Source organism: Parasteatoda tepidariorum, chromosome 3 (assembly GCF_982258835.1).
Source record: "Parasteatoda tepidariorum strain Cologne lab strain chromosome 3, Ptep-v5.0, whole genome shotgun sequence".
Taxonomy (NCBI): Eukaryota; Metazoa; Arthropoda; class Arachnida; order Araneae; family Theridiidae; genus Parasteatoda; species Parasteatoda tepidariorum.
In genome coordinates, this window is record NC_141757.1 from 27,641,890 (window position 1) to 27,664,452 (window position 22,563).

Below are 22,563 nucleotides of genomic sequence, written 5' to 3' on the forward strand. Positions count from 1 at the left end.
GCCTTATTTCAACTAAAGAGAGTGAGGTATTTATTGAGGTATATGAAGTCCTTTTATTTCCACCTAAGCTTATTTTGAGGTTGCATTAATTTCACTTCATATCAACCAGATTGATAAAGTAATTTCTAAGATAGACCAGGTTGATTTTCTGACTTGTAACCGAAGAGGTATTTATGAGGCAGTGATGGGCATCATTCACGGTAATTTTATTCATGACTAAATTAAGTCAGAATAAATTTACTCTGAATGATTATTCATATACAAATTTAGTCATTATTCATCATTCATTATGCAAATTTATGTAAATTTTTTAATAATTATTGATGAATATATTCATTAGTCAAGACTAATTTTTATGATTAAAATCTTGAATAATCAGCGAAAGATGCGAGCATTATGTTATTTTCAGTACAAGTTGCTCGTCGATTACAGTAATCGATTATAAATGTAATTATTTATAGATAATGATTGCTTAGTAATTAACTACTCGCAATGATGAAAATGATTACAAGAAATCACACTAACAAATAATTATTATTTCTCATCACAATCGGCTATGATTATTTATGATTACAGATAATCAGATTTACAAATAATCAAGCCCTGGGATTTCAAGCAATTGTGAATACTTGTAATTATATAGTAAGATTGCAAGAAATCATAAATACAAGTTATCATAATCTAACAATTACAAGTAACCCTAAATTGAAGTAATTTTATATATATATAATTACTACACGATTAGATGTAATCATAATTTCTAGTGGGTTTGATTACATTTTAATAGGGATTGTAGGTAATTGAATACTTTTAAAACAATGTATAAATTGTATAAATAACTCCATTAAATAAATTGTTTAGTTTATTATTGTTTGGTTTATTAAATGAAAACTTATTAAATGAATTACATACGAAAATAAATACACGAATAAGATTATATTGTGATTACTTGTAATCACAATGAGAAACAATTGCGAGTGATTATGGTTGAGTAATCTAAATATATAATTACGTGTAATCATGATTACATGCATTTGTGATTGCACGTAATTGCCAGTGCATGTAATTAAAATATACGATTATAAGTAATTACGATTGCATACTAATATATGCTTATTCAGTTCGTATGTATTATATATGAATGTATGTTTGTATGTGTTAACATATTTTTCTCTTCGTAGAATGAACGTATATAAATACAATTTATTAATGTACGAGCAATGCATATCAGTTCGTATGTATGTAGACGTACATATGTATATATAGCGTACGTACAATAGCTCATACATAGATATATTTTAAAGTCATTCAATATTTGTACGTATGCATGTGCATTTATTTACGTACGTAAGTATTAGATATATGTACAGTTTAAATACAATGTACGTATATATGCACAACGTTATTTGCATATACATTATACGTAGATAATTTTACGCATGATATGCACGTAAACATGTATGTACGTACGTAGAGAAAATATATATATATATACATATACGTGTATTTATGCACTCAAGTACATTGATAGCATAAATATAGGCATGTACGAGCGTTGTATGTGCGCGTAAGAACTGTTTTATTCAAGATATATGTGCATATTTGTGCATATAAAATTTATGTACAAACATATATGGTTTGTACGTGTATTTTATGTTCATATGTATGTACCCACATATCTATGCACGGTCCTAAAAAAAAAGGAATCTCCCGGAATAACTTACGTTCCAATGATCGTATTTTCACGTATTTAGTGCCATTCTTAATGGTTTCTGGGTGTGACCTCAAATATGCTATTGTTTAGCGCTAACTATTAATTAAGTTACGAAATCGGACACAAAAATGTGCTTTCTCTGATTAAACATAGATTTTTTTAACATGTTTGGATTCTTAATCTTTAAAATATAGGGGGTAGCCGCAAACTGGGAAATGTGATCCCTGGTATATGTACCCAAAAGTTCGCGCTCCGTAAACGCTGTAATTTTTCTGGGCATCATTAAGTTTTTTTGAAGAAAAAAAGGTAATAGGTTTCCAACCATTTGGTACTTTTTGTTGAATTACTGCTCCGATAGCCCAACCAGAAGCATCTGTGAGAAGTGCCAGAGGGTAATTCGAATTGGGATAGGCCATTAAAGCAACTTGAGCAATATCTCGTTTACATTTTTCAAAACTTTCTTTGGGTGCATCAGTCCACGACACTTTGCGTCTATCCTTTTTTCTAGATCCTTTCAAAACTTCTTGCAGAGGAGCTTGAATTTTTGCGGCATTCTTTATGTAATTTCGATAGAAATTAACCATTCCTAAGAAGGAGCGAAGTTCGTGTATACCTTCTGGTAAGGGATATTCTACAATTGCTTTAATTTTCTCATGTAGAGTTTTTGACCCCTCAACAAATACATGATAACCTAAAAATTCTATCCTAGGTACTCCCAAAACTGAATTCGAGGACCATATTTATCTACACGCTTAAAAGCTGTTTCAAGGTGTGAACGATGTTATTACTCGCAAGAAGAAGCAATCAACACATCCAAATATTGAAACACAAAGTATAAGCCATAAAAAACTTCATTCATTACATATAGTGACAAAATAAATCTCTGAAAGGTTGTTAGGGCATTTTTTGAGTCCAAAACTCATAACATTAAAAGTCCAAAAGGTGTGATGGTAGCAGTTTTTTCTTTATCTTCGTCTGCTACAGGAATATGAAAATAAGCCTTAAAAAGGTCAGTTTTAAAAATAAAAGTTTTATGTGCTAAAATACAGTGAACTCTCACTTATGCACCGGTGTAAGGGGCCAAGAGAAAAAAGCGCATAAGTGAGAGGCGCATAAGTGAAAAACTTCAAAATTCTGAAACGCATCGTAAATTGCAGTGACAATATGAATAAATATGTTTCTAAAGACTAAATGTTAATATTTATACTGTTTTGGTATTTACCATAATTATACAAAGAAAAAATTTAACATACCTTAAGACAATTTATTTTCTTACAAAATAATCTTAATACATGTTTGTATTTGTTTTTGCCGAAGTATTTCAAAAACAGTTTTTTCCAGTTCATATAAATGGGATAAGGGGGAGTTTCAGAAGCAACATTAAATTGTAAATAGTCACGAATCGTGTCTAAAGCTTCCAATACTGCTGTGTGATTTGGAGGAACTTTATCATCCTCGTCAGTATCATCCACCACGTTCTCATCGTCCACAAATTTTAGTTAGATATAAATGAACAGTTCTTCACAAAAAATTTGAGTTTTATGGGAGGGGGTGAAACATCACATGTTAAATTTCTAAGAAAAGTACTTGACGTCATAATATGCTGCACAATAAATTGTTCAATTACTACTGTCACTAGCACCTCCTTTTATTTACTCATAATGTCCATCTGACTGCAAGTAAGTGATCGCGGTCTCTTTCATCTTTCGTATTCCAGGTCTCTTTTTTTTCTTTCTAGAAAACAGCATGGGAGTAAAGCTAACCTCTGGATAAGAGGAATGGTCATTTTCTTAAAGATGAATAGGCTTTCATTGTTGGTGTAACAGATAAGACACCCTATTCAAAATTCTAGAAAGAATGTCTTTCCAGAAACAGCAAAAATGAAAAGGTCACAGGGGGAAGCAAATTCAATAGGATCTAATATGCATAAAAGAGGTGGTGCATAAGTGAGAGGTCACTGTATGTTGAAAATCTTAAATTCGAGGCATGGCATAACGTTCAGGTACTGTCAAATCATTTAGCCTTCTATAATCGCCACACAGGCAGAAGGAGCCGTCTTTCTTTGTCACTATATGTAAAAGACTTGCCCATTCTGAACTAGAGCATTGAACACATTAAGCACATTTGAACTCGCTAAACACTTTGTATATTACATTTTCAGTTTTATTCTGTATTTTCTTGAATTTTTATTTTCTATTTTTGGCTTGTTTGCTTTATTTTGCATCTTTTTACTTTTTTTTGCTTAATGAGTTTTTCATTTCAATTTGTTTTGGTGCTCCTTACACTATTGATTTAGTTTCTTTGGCTATATTAATGCAATATTAGATAACACTCTTTTCTAGGGATATAATCGTATGAGTTGATGAGGAGATCTAAGGAAAATTAGGATCAAAAGTTCATTCTGCTAAACTGCACATTGCCCAAAATAAGAAACAAACCACCCTGGATAACTTTTGATCTAATGAGCTGATCTTCTAGAACTCAATCTTAATGGTTTGAAGGGGTGAGCTCAAATATATCTAATTATTAAGTTTCAAACTACGAAATCAGACTTAAACTCTAAGAAATTAGATTTATCAAATTTCGAGAACTTTTTAAGCGAATCGAAAACTTTTTGCACACAATTATAACTCATTTATCCAAATTTCATGCAAAATATAACTTTTGGTAATTTTTTTTTAAAAATTATTTAATTTAATAATGGTCGGAAAAACTCAAGTAAGTTTCGTAAAGTACGCAAATTTTTATATTATTTAAAAGAATATAATTTTAAATGGTAAAATACAAAATGTGAGTTCAATCAATCGAATAGTTGCTATAAAATTAAATTTTTGGAAATTTGTTTTCTCAAGATTCGACTGATTCCGCTCAAATTTTGTATTTTGCTAAGTAAAATTATATTCTTATAATTAATGTAAAAATATGTATACCTTACAATTCAACCGTTTTCTACCATTATTTAATAAAATAATAAAAATAATTAGTCTTCACTAAAAGTTATATTTTGAATGAAAATATTGAATAAATGAATTTGCGAAAATTTTTTTCTGTTCGTTCGAAAAGTTCTCGAAATATGGAAAAATACGCAAAAAATAAACTTAACATTAAAGCGTTCAAACATTGAACTGCTCTCCTGACAAAACTATAGGAACCATGTTTCCCATTTTACGGCTATTCCTTCTAATTGGGAGGGAGGCGGGTGTCAGGAACCTTAAATCGTCAAAAAATCTAGGTTCATTTAGAGAAAATACGTTTTTGTACTTTAGATGGATTGATTTCGTAACAAAAAATATCGTCTGCACTAAATAATTAAAATATTTGAAGTCCTCCCCTCAAAGCTCTAGAACATGAAAATCCGATCGAAATTTGTTCAGGTTGGTCCGATTTTTATTTTGCGCACTGAATATACCATTTTTAATCACCAGAATTCTAAAAATATTAATTGAAAGTGGCAACACACTGTGAAAAAAATACACAAATTTTAAAGTATAATTTTGAAGGTACCAAATATCTTTTTTTTTTCCAAGGAAGGAAACAGAAAATTGAACAACAACCAAACAAGTCTGAAACAAATTTTATTTACTGTCACAAAAGCTATTCAAGCATTCATTTGACACAGATTTTTATACAGCATAGCTTTTTCAGTTTACAATTATTTATTAGAAAAAATTTAACGTTTAAAAATTCTTATTACAAATTTTTTAGCTCTGACATGAAGCTTCTGATAAAGCTGAAAAAGGATACCAATTATTGCATTGAAAAAATCGCACAAAGCGATTAGAGATATTCCAAGCCATATTCCTATGTAGCCTCCTAAATTACTCCATAACTCCACACTCTAAAAAATACATATAAATATATACTTTTCATATGTTGTGTCGTTTAGGTAGAACTGGCCTTAAACTTATGTGTTTATCTTTTGACAGAGAATTTTTTCTTAGAATAAATGACCAAATTGGCTCTGATCATTGGAATTTCGAGCTGAAGAACATTACATTTTCTTTCTAAAGCATTTTTAAAGTATATTTCGATTCCTTTGAACAATAATTTATTTTCAACTTTCACTACTTGAATCTTTGTTATTTATTTAAGCCTAATTCCAATTTTTTTATTTCCTTTTTAATTTCTTATGCTGAAAAGAAAAACCTTTTCCAAAATTTAAAATTCTGTGGTTGTTATTGTTTTTAATTCTCTAAAGACTTTTTTTGTGTTTAGGATTGAGCTGGCGAATTTTTGTGTATAATCAAAACCACCAGATAATGTTAAAATTTACAGTTTATTTTTGCTCTAAGGTTAAAAAAATGCTAGGTAGTTTTTAACGAAGCAGATTGGTAATAACTTTGATAAAATTAACAATAAAATATGTTTTTTTTCATCAGTGAAAAAATTGGAAAATGTGGTAAAATTTGTAATTTTATCATATCTTAGAGCATATTATAAAAACCATTTATTCGGTTAAATTTACTTTTCAGTTTTGTATGTTTTACTACATGTGTAGTAATGAGAATTTGAGGTAAACCGTTACCATATGAATGGAAAAATTCTGAAATGAATGAACAGTATTTTTTGGTTAAAAACAGTATTTTTTGGTTTTTAATACTAGAATTATGATTTTTTTTGCTAGAAATGTCATTACCATTTAGTTCGTAATTTTACCAGAATTACTTTCTTTGTGTTTTATTTATTATTATTATTATTATTGTATTATTATTGTATGCTCTTGTATACTAATAATATACTATAATTTTTATCTCAAAGTGAAATGCTCAAATGAATCTACCTTTTCTGGGCGCAGTAAATCTGTCCTCTCACGAAACTAAGAAATGAATATAATTTTTTTTTATAGACTTATCTTATATATTATGTTCCATACCTCTATTTTTATTTTCTTCATACCTTCATAAATATTTATGAGTACATTTGTTAATGGAATACAGAAAGTTGAAATCAAGCAAGTAAAGTATAAAGAGCATTTATAAGATACATAAATGCTAAATAAATAGTGCATATTTGTGATATATATATATATATATATATATATATATATATATATATATATTTATTATATCAATGAAATATTAGTTAGAGTTATCAATAAAAATATTTACCTCAAACTTCGGTCTATAAGAGTATGTTGTAGTCGGCATCTCATTCAAATGAATAATCACAGTTAGATTATGACTGAAAAAAATGAGCCATAAATTTCGAATTTTTACCTAAAAGATTATTTAAAAAATTTCGTTTCGTGTATTAAATAAATTATGTAATTAAAGGCAGAGGTAAAAGAAATAATTCAAAATGCTAACGAGCTATCGTGATATGAATTTTTTTTTCTGGGAATAAAAGTGTCTTAAGCGCTATTTTGATAACATAAAAAACTTTATTAGCTTCCAAAATTAAAAAGATAGAGAAAGTCGACATGCGTCGAGCATTCGATCATACGCGCCCATTTTCAAAACTCAACCAAACGTGAATGATGATTTCCGTGTCTTGAAAATGTGGGACTAGTACAGGGAACGTACCCACTTTTCCATTTTTAATGGAATTAAAATTTTTCACATTATACATATATTCCTGTCTCAGTTTCTTGGGATTATTTATTCTACAAGCGCTTTTTCCTCTTTGAAATAATATATTTTCAATACGTCAAGTTTGTAGTTACATTCCTGTGGCCTATATGGTCTTCATAGCGTTTTATGCTGTTCGTTTAAAAGTAGTTCTGTATTTAATAACAGAATCTTAAATTTTTATATTCTATCGCCGTCTCTGAATATTTTTCTGCACACGTTCTTAATTTCAAGTCTCAAAATGTTATAGTTTTAACGCAACAAAACTAAACCTTTTATTAAGTTGAACACTCAAAACAGCTGTGGCGGTGGCAGCAGTCGTTACTATTTTTTAAAATAGTAACGACTGCTGCAAAAATAAAAACAATTAGGTCTCAATTTTCTGCATCAGATTTTTTAAACATTTTGTATCGTCTTACGTCAGCTATGGAATCCGTTCATTGTAAATAGAACAGGAAATAAAGACGTATTCTCCTAAATGAAACATAGTGGATGGAACCCCGCATGCGTGAAAAGAAACACAGGAACAATAAAATGAGAATAAAAAACTTATTAGGATATGCAATGTTAAATATTGAATAAAATCCATCAAAAAGAATACTTACTTCATCAATTTTTCGTTTTAATTCAGCCATTTCTATACTTAAAAAGACATACAGGAAAAATCGAAGTTGCTTCTTATGATTTCAGTGATTGCATAAATATCCCAACTTTGATTGCATAAATATCCCAACTTATTGGGTATCCAACAAATACCCAATAAGATCCTAGCTTTGATTTTTATGCGATAGATTACAACCCAGAATGCATTGCATGGATAACTTATTTCTGATTGGTTCAAAATGCAATATGTCATTGGGTGTTCTTTTTTGATTGGCTTAATGACGATCACAGCACCTGTAGTAGTAAACTCGGAAAATAGAAAATCGAGTGCCTCTAGCGGGAAAAGGAAATCAATATGATGCAGGATATATCCTGTTTAATTTGTTAAATACTAATGACCTCTGCATAGGGGTTTATTAAAAATTAAATTTCTAATTTAAAAGTAATTAATTAAAAATGACTAAAATAAGTAATCTAATATAAAAAAAAAATTAAATTATTCGAAAAAAAATCAGCATAAAAAATATCAAAATGGAAAACTTTTTTGAGATTCCCAAAGCCTTTTCTTCAAATTAGATAAAATTAAATTTTCAGTCACTTGGTATGTTTTCGAATGATGGTGGTTGTTAGCACGCTAGAAACAACCATCGCGTAGGAGACATTTTAAGGTCGAGAGTTCGAACCCTGAAATTTCATTTTTTTTTAACTCTTTAAAGAAATATGTTAAATAATCTAATTTCTTAAATAAAACCGTAAACAATAGTTAGATGGCGCCACGAGTCATTAATAATTGGTTATTAATTAGAATCATTAATAAATGATTAAATATAGCCTTTAATTAATTAAAACCATTATTTAATTTTAATCAAATTAATTCATCGTCTATTGGTTGGATGGTGCTGTGATTTATATCATCAACATACACAGAGAATAAATTCAAAGTTTCAGATGCCACCTCAAAAAAGTAATATTAATTTTAAAACCGAAACAAAGTCCAAATGTTCATGTTGGCAGAAATAGGCACTCCCTGTTTGGTAGACATATGAGCCGATTGAGTGTGACGTTACCTCCAGGGGACAAAAAAAAACAACAAAAACTCTTCTGTTATAGTTGAGCTGGAGGAATCCTCCTGAATCCCCAAAATCCTTGCGCAGATGCCCCTTTATCCTACTACTAATGTTAGTTCAAAAAATTATGTGAAATATGTATGGTACATAAATTGATATAGATTTTTCCACAAAAAATCTTAAGGATTTTTCACTTTGTGCTTCAATTACCCTTGATTGTTCATAAACAACGATTTATTAATTATTAACCTTTCTAAAACCAACTTTGAAGAGCTGGTATTTAGTTAGTATATAATAAAAGACGGAATATATCATAAACGATGACGACGTATCCGAAATAATAAAAAGCGTATTTCAAGAATGGTTGGTGATTGTAAAAAAAAAAATCATAATTTTTATAAGTTTATCTTCAACGACATCATTTGAATTTTTAAAGGCTATTAATAGTTTCAAACTATTTATATATTGAGAGAAATTATTCTTTAGGAAATTATTCTTTTTAAGATCCTGTGGATTTTCAAATTCTGTCTTTAAAAATATGAACAAAACTATCGCATAATCACATAGGGACTAAAATTTTCTTGCGAATCGATCAAGTTCTGTTCTCAAATAACGACAGTCATTGATAAACTTATGGTCAGAAAATACACCAGTTGGCGAATATGCACTAGAACATAAAATACTTTTTCAATTGACAACTATTAAATATTCCTAAAAAAAAATTTCCACTCAATCTTTCCTTTGCAGTCAGGTCCTAGAAAAATTCCCAAAATATGAAAATTCTCTTAATTTTAAACCCTAAATATAACATTTCTGATCAGTCTTACATTAAGTTTGATTTTTTGTTCTTCTGTTCTTTCGAATGTTTATTACATTTGCCCTGAAAAAAACAATATAAAAATTAATTACCATCAATAAAAATTCCATTCAAAAGTTTAAAAGTCAGAGAGAAATGAATAAAATCTGGATAAATATAAAAAGAGTTTAATGCTACGGCCTGTTGTAAACTATTCTGCTACACTCACTCATACCTCTCCTGAGAACGTGTTAAATCATATTGTTATACATAAATTACTTGCAACCATAATAAAATGCTGATTTAAACTAGATTATACTTTTTTTACGTGAGCAACTTTTCTTTGTACAAGGGTTAACGAAATTAAAGTTGTTTTCCTGGAGATTAACTGGCAATTTTTCTGCACCAACATCACTTAGAAAGAATATGATAGGATTGTAAATTGTCAGAGGTCCTTAAAACCAGCATTATAAACTTATATACAGCAATTTTAATAAAAAAAATATTATAAACTTATATAAAGCGAGGAAGTAATATTATTTAACACGTTACTATAGGGCATTAGCCGGAGATTAATCTCTGTATCCGAAGCACGCGTGGTAGAGCCTAACTCAAGTAGACTATATTTGAGGGTGCCCGTTGATTCTCGCCAAGTTGTGATCACGGTTGATCGCCAAGCTGGGCGATGTTGAAACTCAGTTGTGATTCTGATTGGTTATTAGATTTTAGCGTTATTTTTAAATGTTTAACGGTATATGTAATTTCAGAGGTTCTTCAGAGGTTTAGTTCTACGTTGGATACCGGCTGGTAAGGTATCTTTTGCACAGATTCTATTCATGATAAATTTAGACAGTATCTAACTGCTATTAGAGAATTCGGTGCACCTAAATCTAAGGATATTCAAGCTTAAAGAAAAAGTGAGTTGTTGTTTTTTTTTTCATTCTCTTTCTGTGCTTACTCCATTAATTTTTGTTTCGATTCAAAATGCATTTTATTGGATTTATTAATTTCGTTCATATCGGATTCATTGCAATTTTATAAAAGTTTGGCCAGTGTTTTGTTGAAATTTTCCAATGTTTTATTGAAATATCATTATATTTTGGTAGCCATTCCTGTTACCACGGTGTTCCGCGAAAACAGAAATAGCGCCAAACATAAGTCGCCAATTTCGCCAAGGGGCATCTTCATATATATTTTTACCCCTAACTCAAATCATTGTTGATCTTATAGGATGCCGGACGCTCCCTATATGGTGCTTCATCTCCCCCTCACCAGTAATTAACCAGAAGTCTTCTGTGATTGGCTATGTGTTATCATTCCACTATCATCTTATATATATATATATATATATATATATATATATATATATATATATATATATATATATATATATATATATATATATATATATATATATATATATATATATATAAAGAGAGAGAGAGAATCTAGAATTATCTTCTACCTAACTAATAAGAATGTTGGTTGGTTGGTTCTAATGCCACTTGCCAGACGGGCAAGCCTGCTTGGTGAAACCGAGCAAATTTAAGGCAGAGTGTGTGATTCTTGTTTTACAGTGGCGCCATCTATGGCCAAGAATTCGACTTCTGCCACATCATACGTCGCACCTGTTTATAAGGTGGATCCATTCATACATCGATTCACTCATTCACAGATCGTAATTTTGACCTGAATCAGAGAAAGATCGATCTCCAGTCCAGTACCCCAGGAGGTATTGATTTGTTATGGCAACATGGAGGACTTTGCGACTCGACAGAATTTTAACGTGCATCAGTCACCAACAACACCGGCGACATCTTCGACCGGCCGGGTTCGAACCCACGAACTCTCTGACATGGGCCCAGCCCCCTACCGACCAGGCAATCCCGACCTCAATAAGATTGTACAATAGCTTAGTTAGTGTAAGCCCGAACATTCGATTAAAAGTTATTCAGTTTGCTCCGCTTTTTATTTTGCGTACTAGTGCGCAAAATACAAATACGCAGTGTGCACTTTGAAAAATGTATAAAAAGAAAATTCCAATTATTTTTTTAGTAAAACCTTGCATTTGTAATTCTGTTTTAATTAAAACTGTTCTGTTTTAATTTGTAATTCTGTTTTAATTTGTAATTCTGTTTTAATTAATTTACAGTAAACAACTACTGTAACTAGCAACAGTTACTGCGATTTCAAAAAAAGATTAAACTAATTGCTCATTTAATTATGTTAATGTTTATCAAACGTTTTAAAATATTGCATTAGTTGGTGTAAAATCAAATCAAATTTTGTAATAAAAAGACAAACTTGCCTCGTTTTGCACATCATCAACATCTTTAATCACTTGGTAGGATTCTTCGCTGAAAATGAAACAAACGAAATTACATAAATTTACGAAATCCAAGTATCAAGCAAAAAAAAATCATAATAATAAAATAAATAAATTTAAAACTAAGTTGCTATAATTTAATTAAGAGAATATTTTTCGAATGTTTAGTCTGCTACATTTTTGACTGTTAGGGCGCTTTTTCATTACACGACACGATACCGACAAAATCGGACGACAAATGTGTGAACGACAATGTCGTTGCCGGATCGTTTAAGCAATTGTTTTTTCACTTGTCCGATATCGTTAGTGCGAGAAGTAGAAATTCTTGTTCATTCAATGTTTTGAGCTTGAGTGTGTAGAGACATAAAATTTAAATAATTTATTTGAACGTGTTTTGAAAAATTATAAGTTTTAGTTTTGAATTCGTTTTGGCAACGGAGTTAGATATATAATAAATGTTGTTGTGTTCTAAAATGTTTAAGAAATAAAATATGTTATTTTTTTGATAAAATTATTGGTAGTATCGTAAATTGGCGTTCATTTAATTTAGTTGGCACAAAGACCCAACAAGTGAGCAGTTGCTTGTGTTCTGCTGGGTTTTTTTTCTGCAAACTTTAAATATGCCGGATGATAATCGTCGTCTCAAACTTCTTACTTTATTTTAGAAGAAAAAAGCTAGCAGTGCAGAAACGTTTTTGGGTGCACGAAATGGTACTTACAGATTAACGCCACCACAGCTACAGATTTGGCGGTTTTTTAGTGCCGCCAATCTATTCTTAAAATTATGTCTGTAATCACTTAACATTACTTAAATTCTTTAAATATTTTAAAGTATTAACGTTTCTTTCAAATCGAATTAAAATATTAGTTTCATTTAGAATAATCTTTTTAGATGATTTTTTAAATGACTTTTATCAAATTTATCTCATGAAGCTGTTCTATCATGTTTCACCTTTCACCTTTTTTTTAATGGCGGGCACTTGAGATGTATTTTCCCATCGGCCAGGAGTGCCAGAACGGCTGCTCTCTTCTCGTTACCCAGTGGACATCTGTGGCGAAGCCACGGTTTTTTTTAATATAATTATTTATTACTTTTTTATTATCTAATTTACTACAGTTAGTTCTGCTAGAGATAAATCTACACCCAAGTCAAATTTCTTGATGGTCCAATCAAAATATTTTGATGGTTTATGTTGGTTTAAGTGCGATTTCTGCTGGTCCATCATCATTTGATGGCCAACACCATTCAAAACTTTCCATTACGCGTTCATAGACTTTAATATGCCAACAAACTTCCCTCATTCCATGATCGAAAATGCTACTTTAAAACTTCGATTGTTAACCATCAAGAGAAGTTTGATTTTCATGGACCAACAATCCATGATCCGTCCAACTGTACATTTCCATGATGTTTTAGAGAACAAGTTTGTTGTTCGTCCAATTATTTGCAGTTAGGTGCCATAGCCAATTAGGCGTCTTAAATTTAAAAAAAGTTAAGAAAAATCTGAATGAAAGATCAAATTTCTCAGAAAACTATGATTGTTAACCATCAGGAGAAGTTTGATTCTCTTGAACCCACAATCCATGATGATCCGTCCAACTGTACATTTCCATGATGTTTCAGAGAACAAATTTGTTGTTTGTCCAATTATTTGCAATTAGGTGCCTTAAATTTAAAAAAAGTAAAGAAAAATCCTAGAAATATGAATGAAAAAAAATGTTTAATTTGCTGTTGAGTTGCAATGAAATGTTTAGAAAACTGGATTAATGAAACTTACTAACAAGCAGGTCCACAATTCTTTTTCGCACACTCTTCAATTTTTTGATGGAATTCGGTCGAATGAAATACTTCACTTCTCTCATTTTCAGCGGAGGACGAATAAAATTCTATATATTTCTTAGAATCAGTATCTGAGAAGTCATAAACATCAGTGTAAGACAATGATTCATTAAAGTTTGATCAACAAAAAAATGCATTAAAAACATATTTTAACTCTTAACATTGCTGCGGTCGATGGTATTTCCCATCCTTCAAAAATAACTCAAACTTTCACATGAAGAACTTAGTGGAAGAACTGACTAAGTGACCTTTTAGTTAGTTTGAGTAAATGATGTGCTAAAGTTTATACGTTTATCCTTTTTTCGATTTTTCATTCGATCATTTTCAGTATGTTAAGATATAGCTTACAAATATTTTTTGGTGCCTATTTTTTTGATTCAAACACTTTTTTAAGAAAAACAGATATGCAGCTTTTTTAAATTTCATTTTCAACTTCTTATCCTTGAATCTAGAAAACGAGAGAATACCAGTTTAAAAGGAAAAAGTCACAATGACTTTCAAGAAAAATTCTTTTAAGTGACACAAATCAGCATTTGCAAAAAAGTGAAGATATGAACAACAAAAACCTCTGATGGTTAACCCGATACCAAAGCAGCTCTGACATGTTTCCACACAAGTATAATTTGCATCAATCACGGCAATCACTGCTAACAGGAAGCATAAAGTTCAACTACCTATCTCTGTCTTTCAGTCATGTGTAGACTTAGTCTGCTCCCTCTGAACAATGCTAATTTTTGCGAAAAAGTTGCCATTAGTTTTAGCAAACATATAAGTCATCTTATGGGCATCGTTTATAATTTTGTTACTGTGGATTTAACATCTAAAATTTTAATTTAATTATTAATTTACTTTCTTATATTACAAACAAATCATATGCTAAAAATGAAAATTCAAAATTTCTGCCATTATAATTGAAAAGGAATTTAAATAAAGTTGAACACAAGGCAAGAAAAACATCGGTAGCTGAGTGGAATGATGGTAGCCAAAAGAAGCATAACTCCTTCACCATTGTTCCACAATATACAGGGTGTCTCAGTTAAGCGTTTCAGAACTTCTAAGAGGGGTAGGGGGCATCCTGACGACTCAAAATCATATAGCAATGTGGGGTCGGAAATGCTCTCCTGAAGCGGTGACGTACACAAAAGCACCATAAAGAAATGAGACCGTAAGTGAAAAATCGCTATAATAATACATTAAAAAAATTATATGGTACATGGGCCAAAGTAAGTGTTCGAAGTTTCTGCCACCGGCTACAATGTACACCTCACATCTCCGGCGCATGGACTTTCGAACATTCTGCAATACTCCAGGCATATCTCGCAGGCAGCTACTGCGATTCTTGCATCCAGCATTATCAACAGGGGTGTCATAAACCAGTGTTTCATATGACTCCAGAAATCAAGACAGGATAGGTCGGGTGACCGAGGAGGCCATATAATTTTTTCAATGTTTTATTATAGCGATTTTTCACTTACGGTCTCATTTCTTTATGGTGCTTCTGCGTACGTCACCGCTTCAGGAAAGCATTTCTGACCCCACATTGCTATATGATTTTGAGTCGTCAGGATACCACCTACCCCTCTTAGAAGTTCTGAAACGCTTAACTGAGACACCCTGTATATATATATATATTATATATATATATATATATATATATATATATATATATATATATAATATATATATATATAAACGATACCTAACCAACGCTAAACGATACCTTCCAACATATACAGATTAACTATAACAACTCCTCAATTTATTCACTTTTTCATATCATATTAAAGATAAGCTTACAAATCGAGGTGAACGGGGATCAAGAAGTAATAGAAACTCTCTTAATAGTGACAAATTAAACATAATTTTTTTTTCTAATATGGAAAAAGATTTTAATAAACATTATAATATTAAACCAATTAAGGATTTTGTTTTCTCCATTAAGAATTATGATGCATATAAGTTCCACGATCTTATTATTAACTTTTCTTTTATTAATTTACATTTCAAAATTCTTTGTTTCGATCTTATAAAAGCCTAAATGAGTAAAATTTAACCAAATAAAAAGAAAAATTTAGATAATTTTTATTTCGTTATTAACTTTCAAAATCCTATTTTCGATAAGATCAAATTTCATAATATTTTTGAAAATTTTAAAACTTTATCTGCATTAAAAGATTTTAGCGTAATTAAAAGCTTTAAATATAATAAATCTCTTGGTAGAACTATATTTAATTACAATGAAATAAGCAAAAATTTAGAGAGTATTAATATATCCGATTATGAATGTCACTGTAAGGAAGATAAATATTTTGATTTTGTTGATGAACATCATAAACATATTATTACTCGTAATTTAAATATTATAGAAAATTTAGAATTTAGGAATTTAATGATAAAAATCACAAAATTTAGGCCCATTTACCATATATCAATCAATGAAATTCTAAAATACTTTCTTAATGATCTCAATAGTTTTTGTTTAAAGATATCAAATAGATTCTCTTTACCTTTAGGTATGCTAACAGAATGGAAATGGGGTGTTTATTATTATTTTAAAAACTTTATTTTCAATAATGGGGATAATTTAAATAAGAATAACAATTCAACAAATTTTTCTAATACTGTTCAATCAATTAAGCAACTTCAAAAAAATTTTGTAATTACCCCCACAGACAAAGCTAACAATAATTATGCTATATTCTGTAAAAAATTCTATGCTGGACTTTTAAATACGAAATAAAAAAATAGTAAAAACTTTAAACTTAGTAATTTCAATAACAATATTGTCGTTGAAAGATTTTAGCTTTTTACAAGAGATTAAAAATTAAAATTAGCAATATAGAGTGCAGGAGCAGATGTTCCGGTTAAGTGGTCAGCCGAACGCGAAACCCCCAGTGTTTAGTTTCCAAGCATGCTTGGTACTTATTTATCGACCCACTGAGGGGATGAAAGGCTGAGTCAACCTTGCCCGGCCCGAGGTTCGAACCCAGGACCTGTGGCACGGGAGCACGAAGCACTACCACTCAGTCACCGGGAGTTAAGTAATATTTACCCCGAGGAATTAATCATGCTTCGTAATCATGATGCTAATATTAATTTAAATTTTTTGGATTTTGGTATTATAAAAGAAGAAAATATCTGTTTTGTTGATTTATACGATAAAAGAAATGATTTTAATTTTAATATAAATAAACTAATTACTTGGAATTCTAATGTTTCTAGGAGCATCTATTTAAATACTCCTTTTAATGAAATGAATAGAATTAAAAGAATATGAAGTAATATTTATTTATTTCAAAAACAAATCGATAAACTCTTTCAAAATTTGATAAAAACAACGGAACTAAAGTAATAAAATTCTATATAAAATCGTATATTATTGCATATATATTTACTAAAAATTTTCTTTGTTAATTTATATATTTTTCTCATGTGCAAATCCATTTCGGGGAAATCTGTGGTCAAAATTATTTACTAAAAAATTCCTTCACTAAAAAAATTCCTTTGTTAATTTATATAATTTTTCCATGTGCAAATCCATTTCTGGAAAATCCGTGCAAATCTGTGGCTAAAATTATTTTCTAAAAATTTTTTTCTTTGTCAATTTGTATAATTTTTCCATGTGCAAATCCATTTCGGGCAAAACCGTGACTAAAATTACGTGTAAAGCAGGCAATTCATGTTTCTTTTTCTCTTCTATTTTATATTTTTTTATTAAATAAATATTTATTTTCTAAAATTATTTATAGTCAGCTTCTTTAAATTATCCAGTATAATATTACCTTGCGCACATCTTTTTTCGGGCTTATCCTTGGTAACCAACAAATCAAACGCACTTCAGTAATGCAGTAAGAACGCACTTTAAAACAAAACTGCCCTAGTTACGTTCAATTTGTGCTTTTGTTTTCATATTTTGCAATCCGGCAATCTCGTTACGAAAATATTTTAAATCATTCTTGAAAAATTTCCCGTTCATGTAAGTTCATTCGAATTCGCTACTCGCCTTATAGATTTCGTTTGATGTTTTATTCTGTTTGTTTTTTTATATTTTATTTTCTGTTTCTACGTGATATTTTTACATATTGTGTTCCATTTTTTGTTCTTGGTGTAATTTTTCTAAAACTTTTTTTAGTGCTCCTCACACTATTGTATTGATATATTTTGCTTTGGCTATATTAATAAAATATTAGGAAGCACTCTTTTTTCCTGATATAGTCGTGTTGGGCTGATAGAAAGATTATATCTTCTATTTTCTGGATTTTTTAAAAAAATTTTATCCTTTTTCTTCGAATTTTTTTATTATTATTCCCCCGCCCAGTTTTTTGTTATTTTTATTATTATTTTTCTTTTCCCCCTTTTTTCATATGTCTGTAATTTCTGTTTGTAATATGTGTGTTCTATTTACTTGCAGCTTAAGCGCAATAAATAAATCTTATTGTTTTTCTTAATTTTCTTCGTGTTTTTTTGTATTTATTTATTTTGCTATATATAAATATATATATATATATATATATATATATATATATATATATATCAATATCAGAAAGCACTCTGTTTTGCGGATATAGTCGTGTGGGCTGAAGAAAAGATAAGATTATATCTTTTTTTCCCGGTTTTATTTTTCCGGTTTTTTAAATAAAATTTCATCCTTTTTTTTTTTTTTAAATATATTATATAAACTGTTGTTTGTTATTTTTTACTTATTATTCCCCCCCCCCTTTTTTTTCATATGTCTATAATTTTTCTTTGTTTTGTTCTTCATTTTGAACTGCAATGATGTCAAGGGAATATATATATATATATATATATATATATATATATATATATATATATATATATATATATATATATATATATATATATATATATATATATATATATATATATATATATATATATATATATATATATATATATATATATATATATATATATATATATCATTGCAGCAGCTCAGATTAGTGTAAATCAGTGCATTCATCAAGAGGAAGTTATAAACGACTGCTTAATGTACTGCTATCTGCTAATAATCGAGAAAACCTGCGTCAGAAATGAGGTGAAAAAAATAGCTTTAATTATAATTTTTACATACTGAAGAGAACAAGAGGACAGATGGCACTTTCCATTGAATATCGTCTCATCAATGTATGAAGGCAACCAAATGCTTTTAGGCTAATATTTAATTGGCATTCGTTATAGCATTCCTAAAACACAGAAAGCTTGAATGAAATTCATTAAATTTAGAGAAAGATATTCTCTAGGCATATTTGTTTAATAAAAGGATCTAAAAACCAGCTCATTAAATGTCATTAAATCAAAGATAGATATCAGTGCAGACAAACGGATTTCAGTTTACAATTACTAAGCATTTTCTGACGCAAACCGGTGCCATAAAAAAGTAGGCATTCCAGATCCTATTGTTAAAGACAGCGCGTATACTATTCAATGAAAAAATAGCTGAATACCCATTCTTTGTGAGGAAAGAATTAAAAGAAAATCAATTGCACAGTTCTGAACAACACTGCGAAAGCATTCGCAAAAATGAAAGGCCTATAACGACACAATTAACGACACTGTTTGTTTCAATTGAAAATTTGATTAGAATTTCTCCTGTAAACATCAATCATGTTTCATTAATTTACAATGAGAGAAATCTTTTCAAACCACAGTTGTAGAACATTCAAAATCTTGCCCTTCTTTGATTCATTATGTGGTAGTTTGCGTTTTTCTAACACATCACATTACTGGTACACTTTGGAATTATGAATCGCCTAGCTTAGAGATGGAAAATTGAGCAATTCCACGGGCACTAAAAATCAGCCACATCCATCCTCCGTGACATAAGCATTCAGTTATGGCACTTTTTTTAACACATCCCATGACTTTGAAATTATAAATACATTTTCATTTATTTCTTTTTTTAAACCATAAAATAAACATAAAAAACTATAGCAAGTCGATCGCACAGTTGTAAGTGGATATAAAATATGTTGGCACATTAGCCGCAAAGGTAAATGGTGAGAAACTTGAAAAAATATATATAATTCCTATTTTTTCAGCGCATTGTGAAATCGGTAACTAAAAATCATTGAATTAATAACAACATTTTAATGTATTTCACTTTTTTTAAACTATAAAATAAGCATTAGAAGCTTTAGAATGACGATTCGCGATCGCAACGCTCGAGTACGCCGTCTAGCGGGAGCCTGTAAATACCAGACATTAATTTATCACGTTTTCATTTAGTTCCATCAAAGTCATTGACAGAATCAGACGCCATTTTTTAGCAGCAAATAAGAAACAAAATTTCCCTAAGGAAAAGGCCGAAGAACTTGAAAAAAATCTCCAGAATATTAGTAAATCTTTCAGGAACAGAACACGCCAAACATTTGAAGAAAAATTCCTCAATAATTTTTTATTTCTATTATCAACAAACTTGCAACTGATGACTTCCGATTTCGGATACTGTTACAGATGTGTGTATTAAGGTAAAATACATTTCTTCTGTCTTCAATTCATTACGAATTAAAGTGAAGTCAACATTGCTTTCGTCATTCCAGTGAATAAATATGAATTCAGAACATAAAGAATTGTAATAGTTATAGCATATTCTTCTTCGTTATAGAATAGTATATATTTTTGTATCCATATAATTCGGAAAACAACAATAAAAAATTATCCAAGTTACTTGAAATAGTGCCATTTGTGCTGATTCTTAATTAATTTTATTCGTTTTCTTGGTAAGTTTTTTTTAGTTTTGAAAGAATAGATAATTTCAACTAGAATTCAGCTGTTCTGTTTTTAAGATACATATTCAAATTCATATCAATTATAAAATTTTGCTGTGTAGTATGTTATCTAAAAGTAATGAAGGGATAAACTATGTATCTATTATTTGAGAATAAAGTTTTCAAACAAGGAACTTATCATTTTGGAATTCTCCGGGAATTATAAATCAGGTAAGTGCAATGATTTTTACAATAAAAAATTTGGTTGTAAATATTTTTTTTCATTTGATGATGGTTCTCTACAGAATGGTTTTTTACGTCTGATTAAGAACTATAAGAATAATAAAAAAAGAAACAATATGAAAGTTTTTATTTCAATGTAAAGAATTCTTAAAATCGTTTTTTTATCCTAAGAATTCTTTATTTTCCGTTTTTTAGTTTATAATTTTTTGATAAAAATTGTTCTCAAAATACTTTTTTTGAAAAATTAAATGATATAACATTATGTGTTTATGTATACTTCTTGTATATTCCAATGTTTGAAGTAATATGATTCAGAAAAGTATGGAATAAAAATTCGGTACTTACGTATTAACGCCACCGCCGCTACAGATTTGGCGGTTTTTAAGTGCAGCCAATCTACACTTAAAATTTTTGCACAATTCATAAAATAAAACACTTTATTTAAAATCAAAATAGTCGATCGGATTTCGGTGGAAAATGAGCCGATATAGAGTTTAGCATAGATTCAAAACAATCATATCGCCATATGAACTCTGATAAATAAGATTCCAAATGAAATAACATTTCCAAAACGTACGTTTACCAAGATAAAGTTTCATGTTGTGGGAATTGGTACATTTTCGTTTTTTCGGTAAAATATTTCCCTCCTGAAAAAATAAAATTGCATCTTGTTTTGTTTTTGGCAAATCCCAAAGACGAATTTTCGTAGCACTAAAAATGGCGACAAAAAAGAATTGTTTTTTTTTGTTTTTGTTTCGTCAGCATTCTTTATTTTACGTTTCTTAGTTTCTAAATAATGATTTTTATTGAAACTTGAAATTTCTTGATAAAAATTGCTGTCAAAAAACTTTGTTTACAAAATTAAATTTCATAAAATTATGAGGCTTATGTATACTTTTTGTTCATTTTAATTTTTAAAGTAATATGATTCTTAAAACTATAGAATGTAAAGTTTAAATGGGCCTTTCATGTTATATCATTAAATTTAGTAATACTATTTCTCGGGCATTAGGTTTTAACTCTTATAAGAATATACATATTTTTTTCTGTTAATGTACAAATATTTTTCCGATGTGTTTTGGATATTCCTTCTCTAATAAAAAGAGATACCATTTTGTTTTCGGTTGTACAAGAAAGAATATCAAGCATTTTTCTTTTTTAATTATAATAAGCCACATTAAAGAAGGAATGTTGCAATGCTACACGCTACATTAACGACGTCTCCAGAGTAACTGAATGACGGTTCATATAGAAATCGCAGGTATGCGTCTCATACAACAACGCCCCCTATAGTTCGTTGCGATCGCGAATTGTATAATTTTAAGTGATATTGAAAAGCTTTTAAAAATGTTCAAATTTCTCAGTCTTTATGAGCTATAAGTATAATGAGTGAGACAACAACCCAAAACAATAATCTTATGTCAATTACTTCCTTTTAAATAAAGCATTTTTTCCACTCTCAAAATAACTTGATAATAATGTTAATCCTTATAGCGTTTTTCTTCCCGCTCTAATATATATATGAATAGATGAGAAGAAGCTTATTATCTTTCTTACTACATTATTCATTGGTCCCCTGCCTCCTCTTTCTCTCCATTTGGACATGTAATCAATGCAATTCGTGTCATATGGATACGGAAGAAGTTTCTTCACCACCTGTAAATAGAGTAAGAGAATTT

The 22,563-nt window shown here is 29.6% G+C and overlaps 2 protein-coding genes and 1 long non-coding RNA gene across 3 annotated transcripts in view; all 3 read right to left on the reverse strand.

The window, feature by feature from the left end:
• Positions 1-2,298, reverse strand: part of LOC107445808 (uncharacterized) — a 111,755-nt gene extending 109,457 nt beyond the window's left edge. Inside the window, exon 1 of the mRNA XM_087160050.1 lies at positions 1,952-2,298. Within this exon, the coding sequence (XP_087016176.1) occupies positions 1,952-2,298 (347 nt within the window). The remainder of the gene's footprint in view (positions 1-1,951) is intronic.
• Positions 2,299-5,281: 2,983 nt separating this feature from the next.
• On the reverse strand, positions 5,282-9,833 carry LOC139426920 (uncharacterized). The gene is made up of 3 exons (XR_011638042.1): positions 9,779-9,833; positions 6,823-6,895; positions 5,282-5,552 (listed from the first exon to the last, which is right to left on the reverse strand). It is a non-coding gene; the product is annotated as an uncharacterized LOC139426920 (long non-coding RNA).
• Positions 9,834-12,025: 2,192 nt separating this feature from the next.
• Positions 12,026-22,563, reverse strand: part of LOC139424998 (uncharacterized) — a 37,313-nt gene continuing 26,775 nt past the window's right edge. Inside the window, exons 6-9 of the mRNA XM_087160051.1 lie at positions 22,442-22,540; positions 19,006-19,117; positions 13,852-13,984; positions 12,026-12,104 (exon numbers count right to left, since the gene is read on the reverse strand). Coding sequence (XP_087016177.1) covers positions 12,026-12,104; positions 13,852-13,984; positions 19,006-19,117; positions 22,442-22,540 — 423 coding nt within the window. The remainder of the gene's footprint in view (positions 12,105-13,851; positions 13,985-19,005; positions 19,118-22,441; positions 22,541-22,563) is intronic.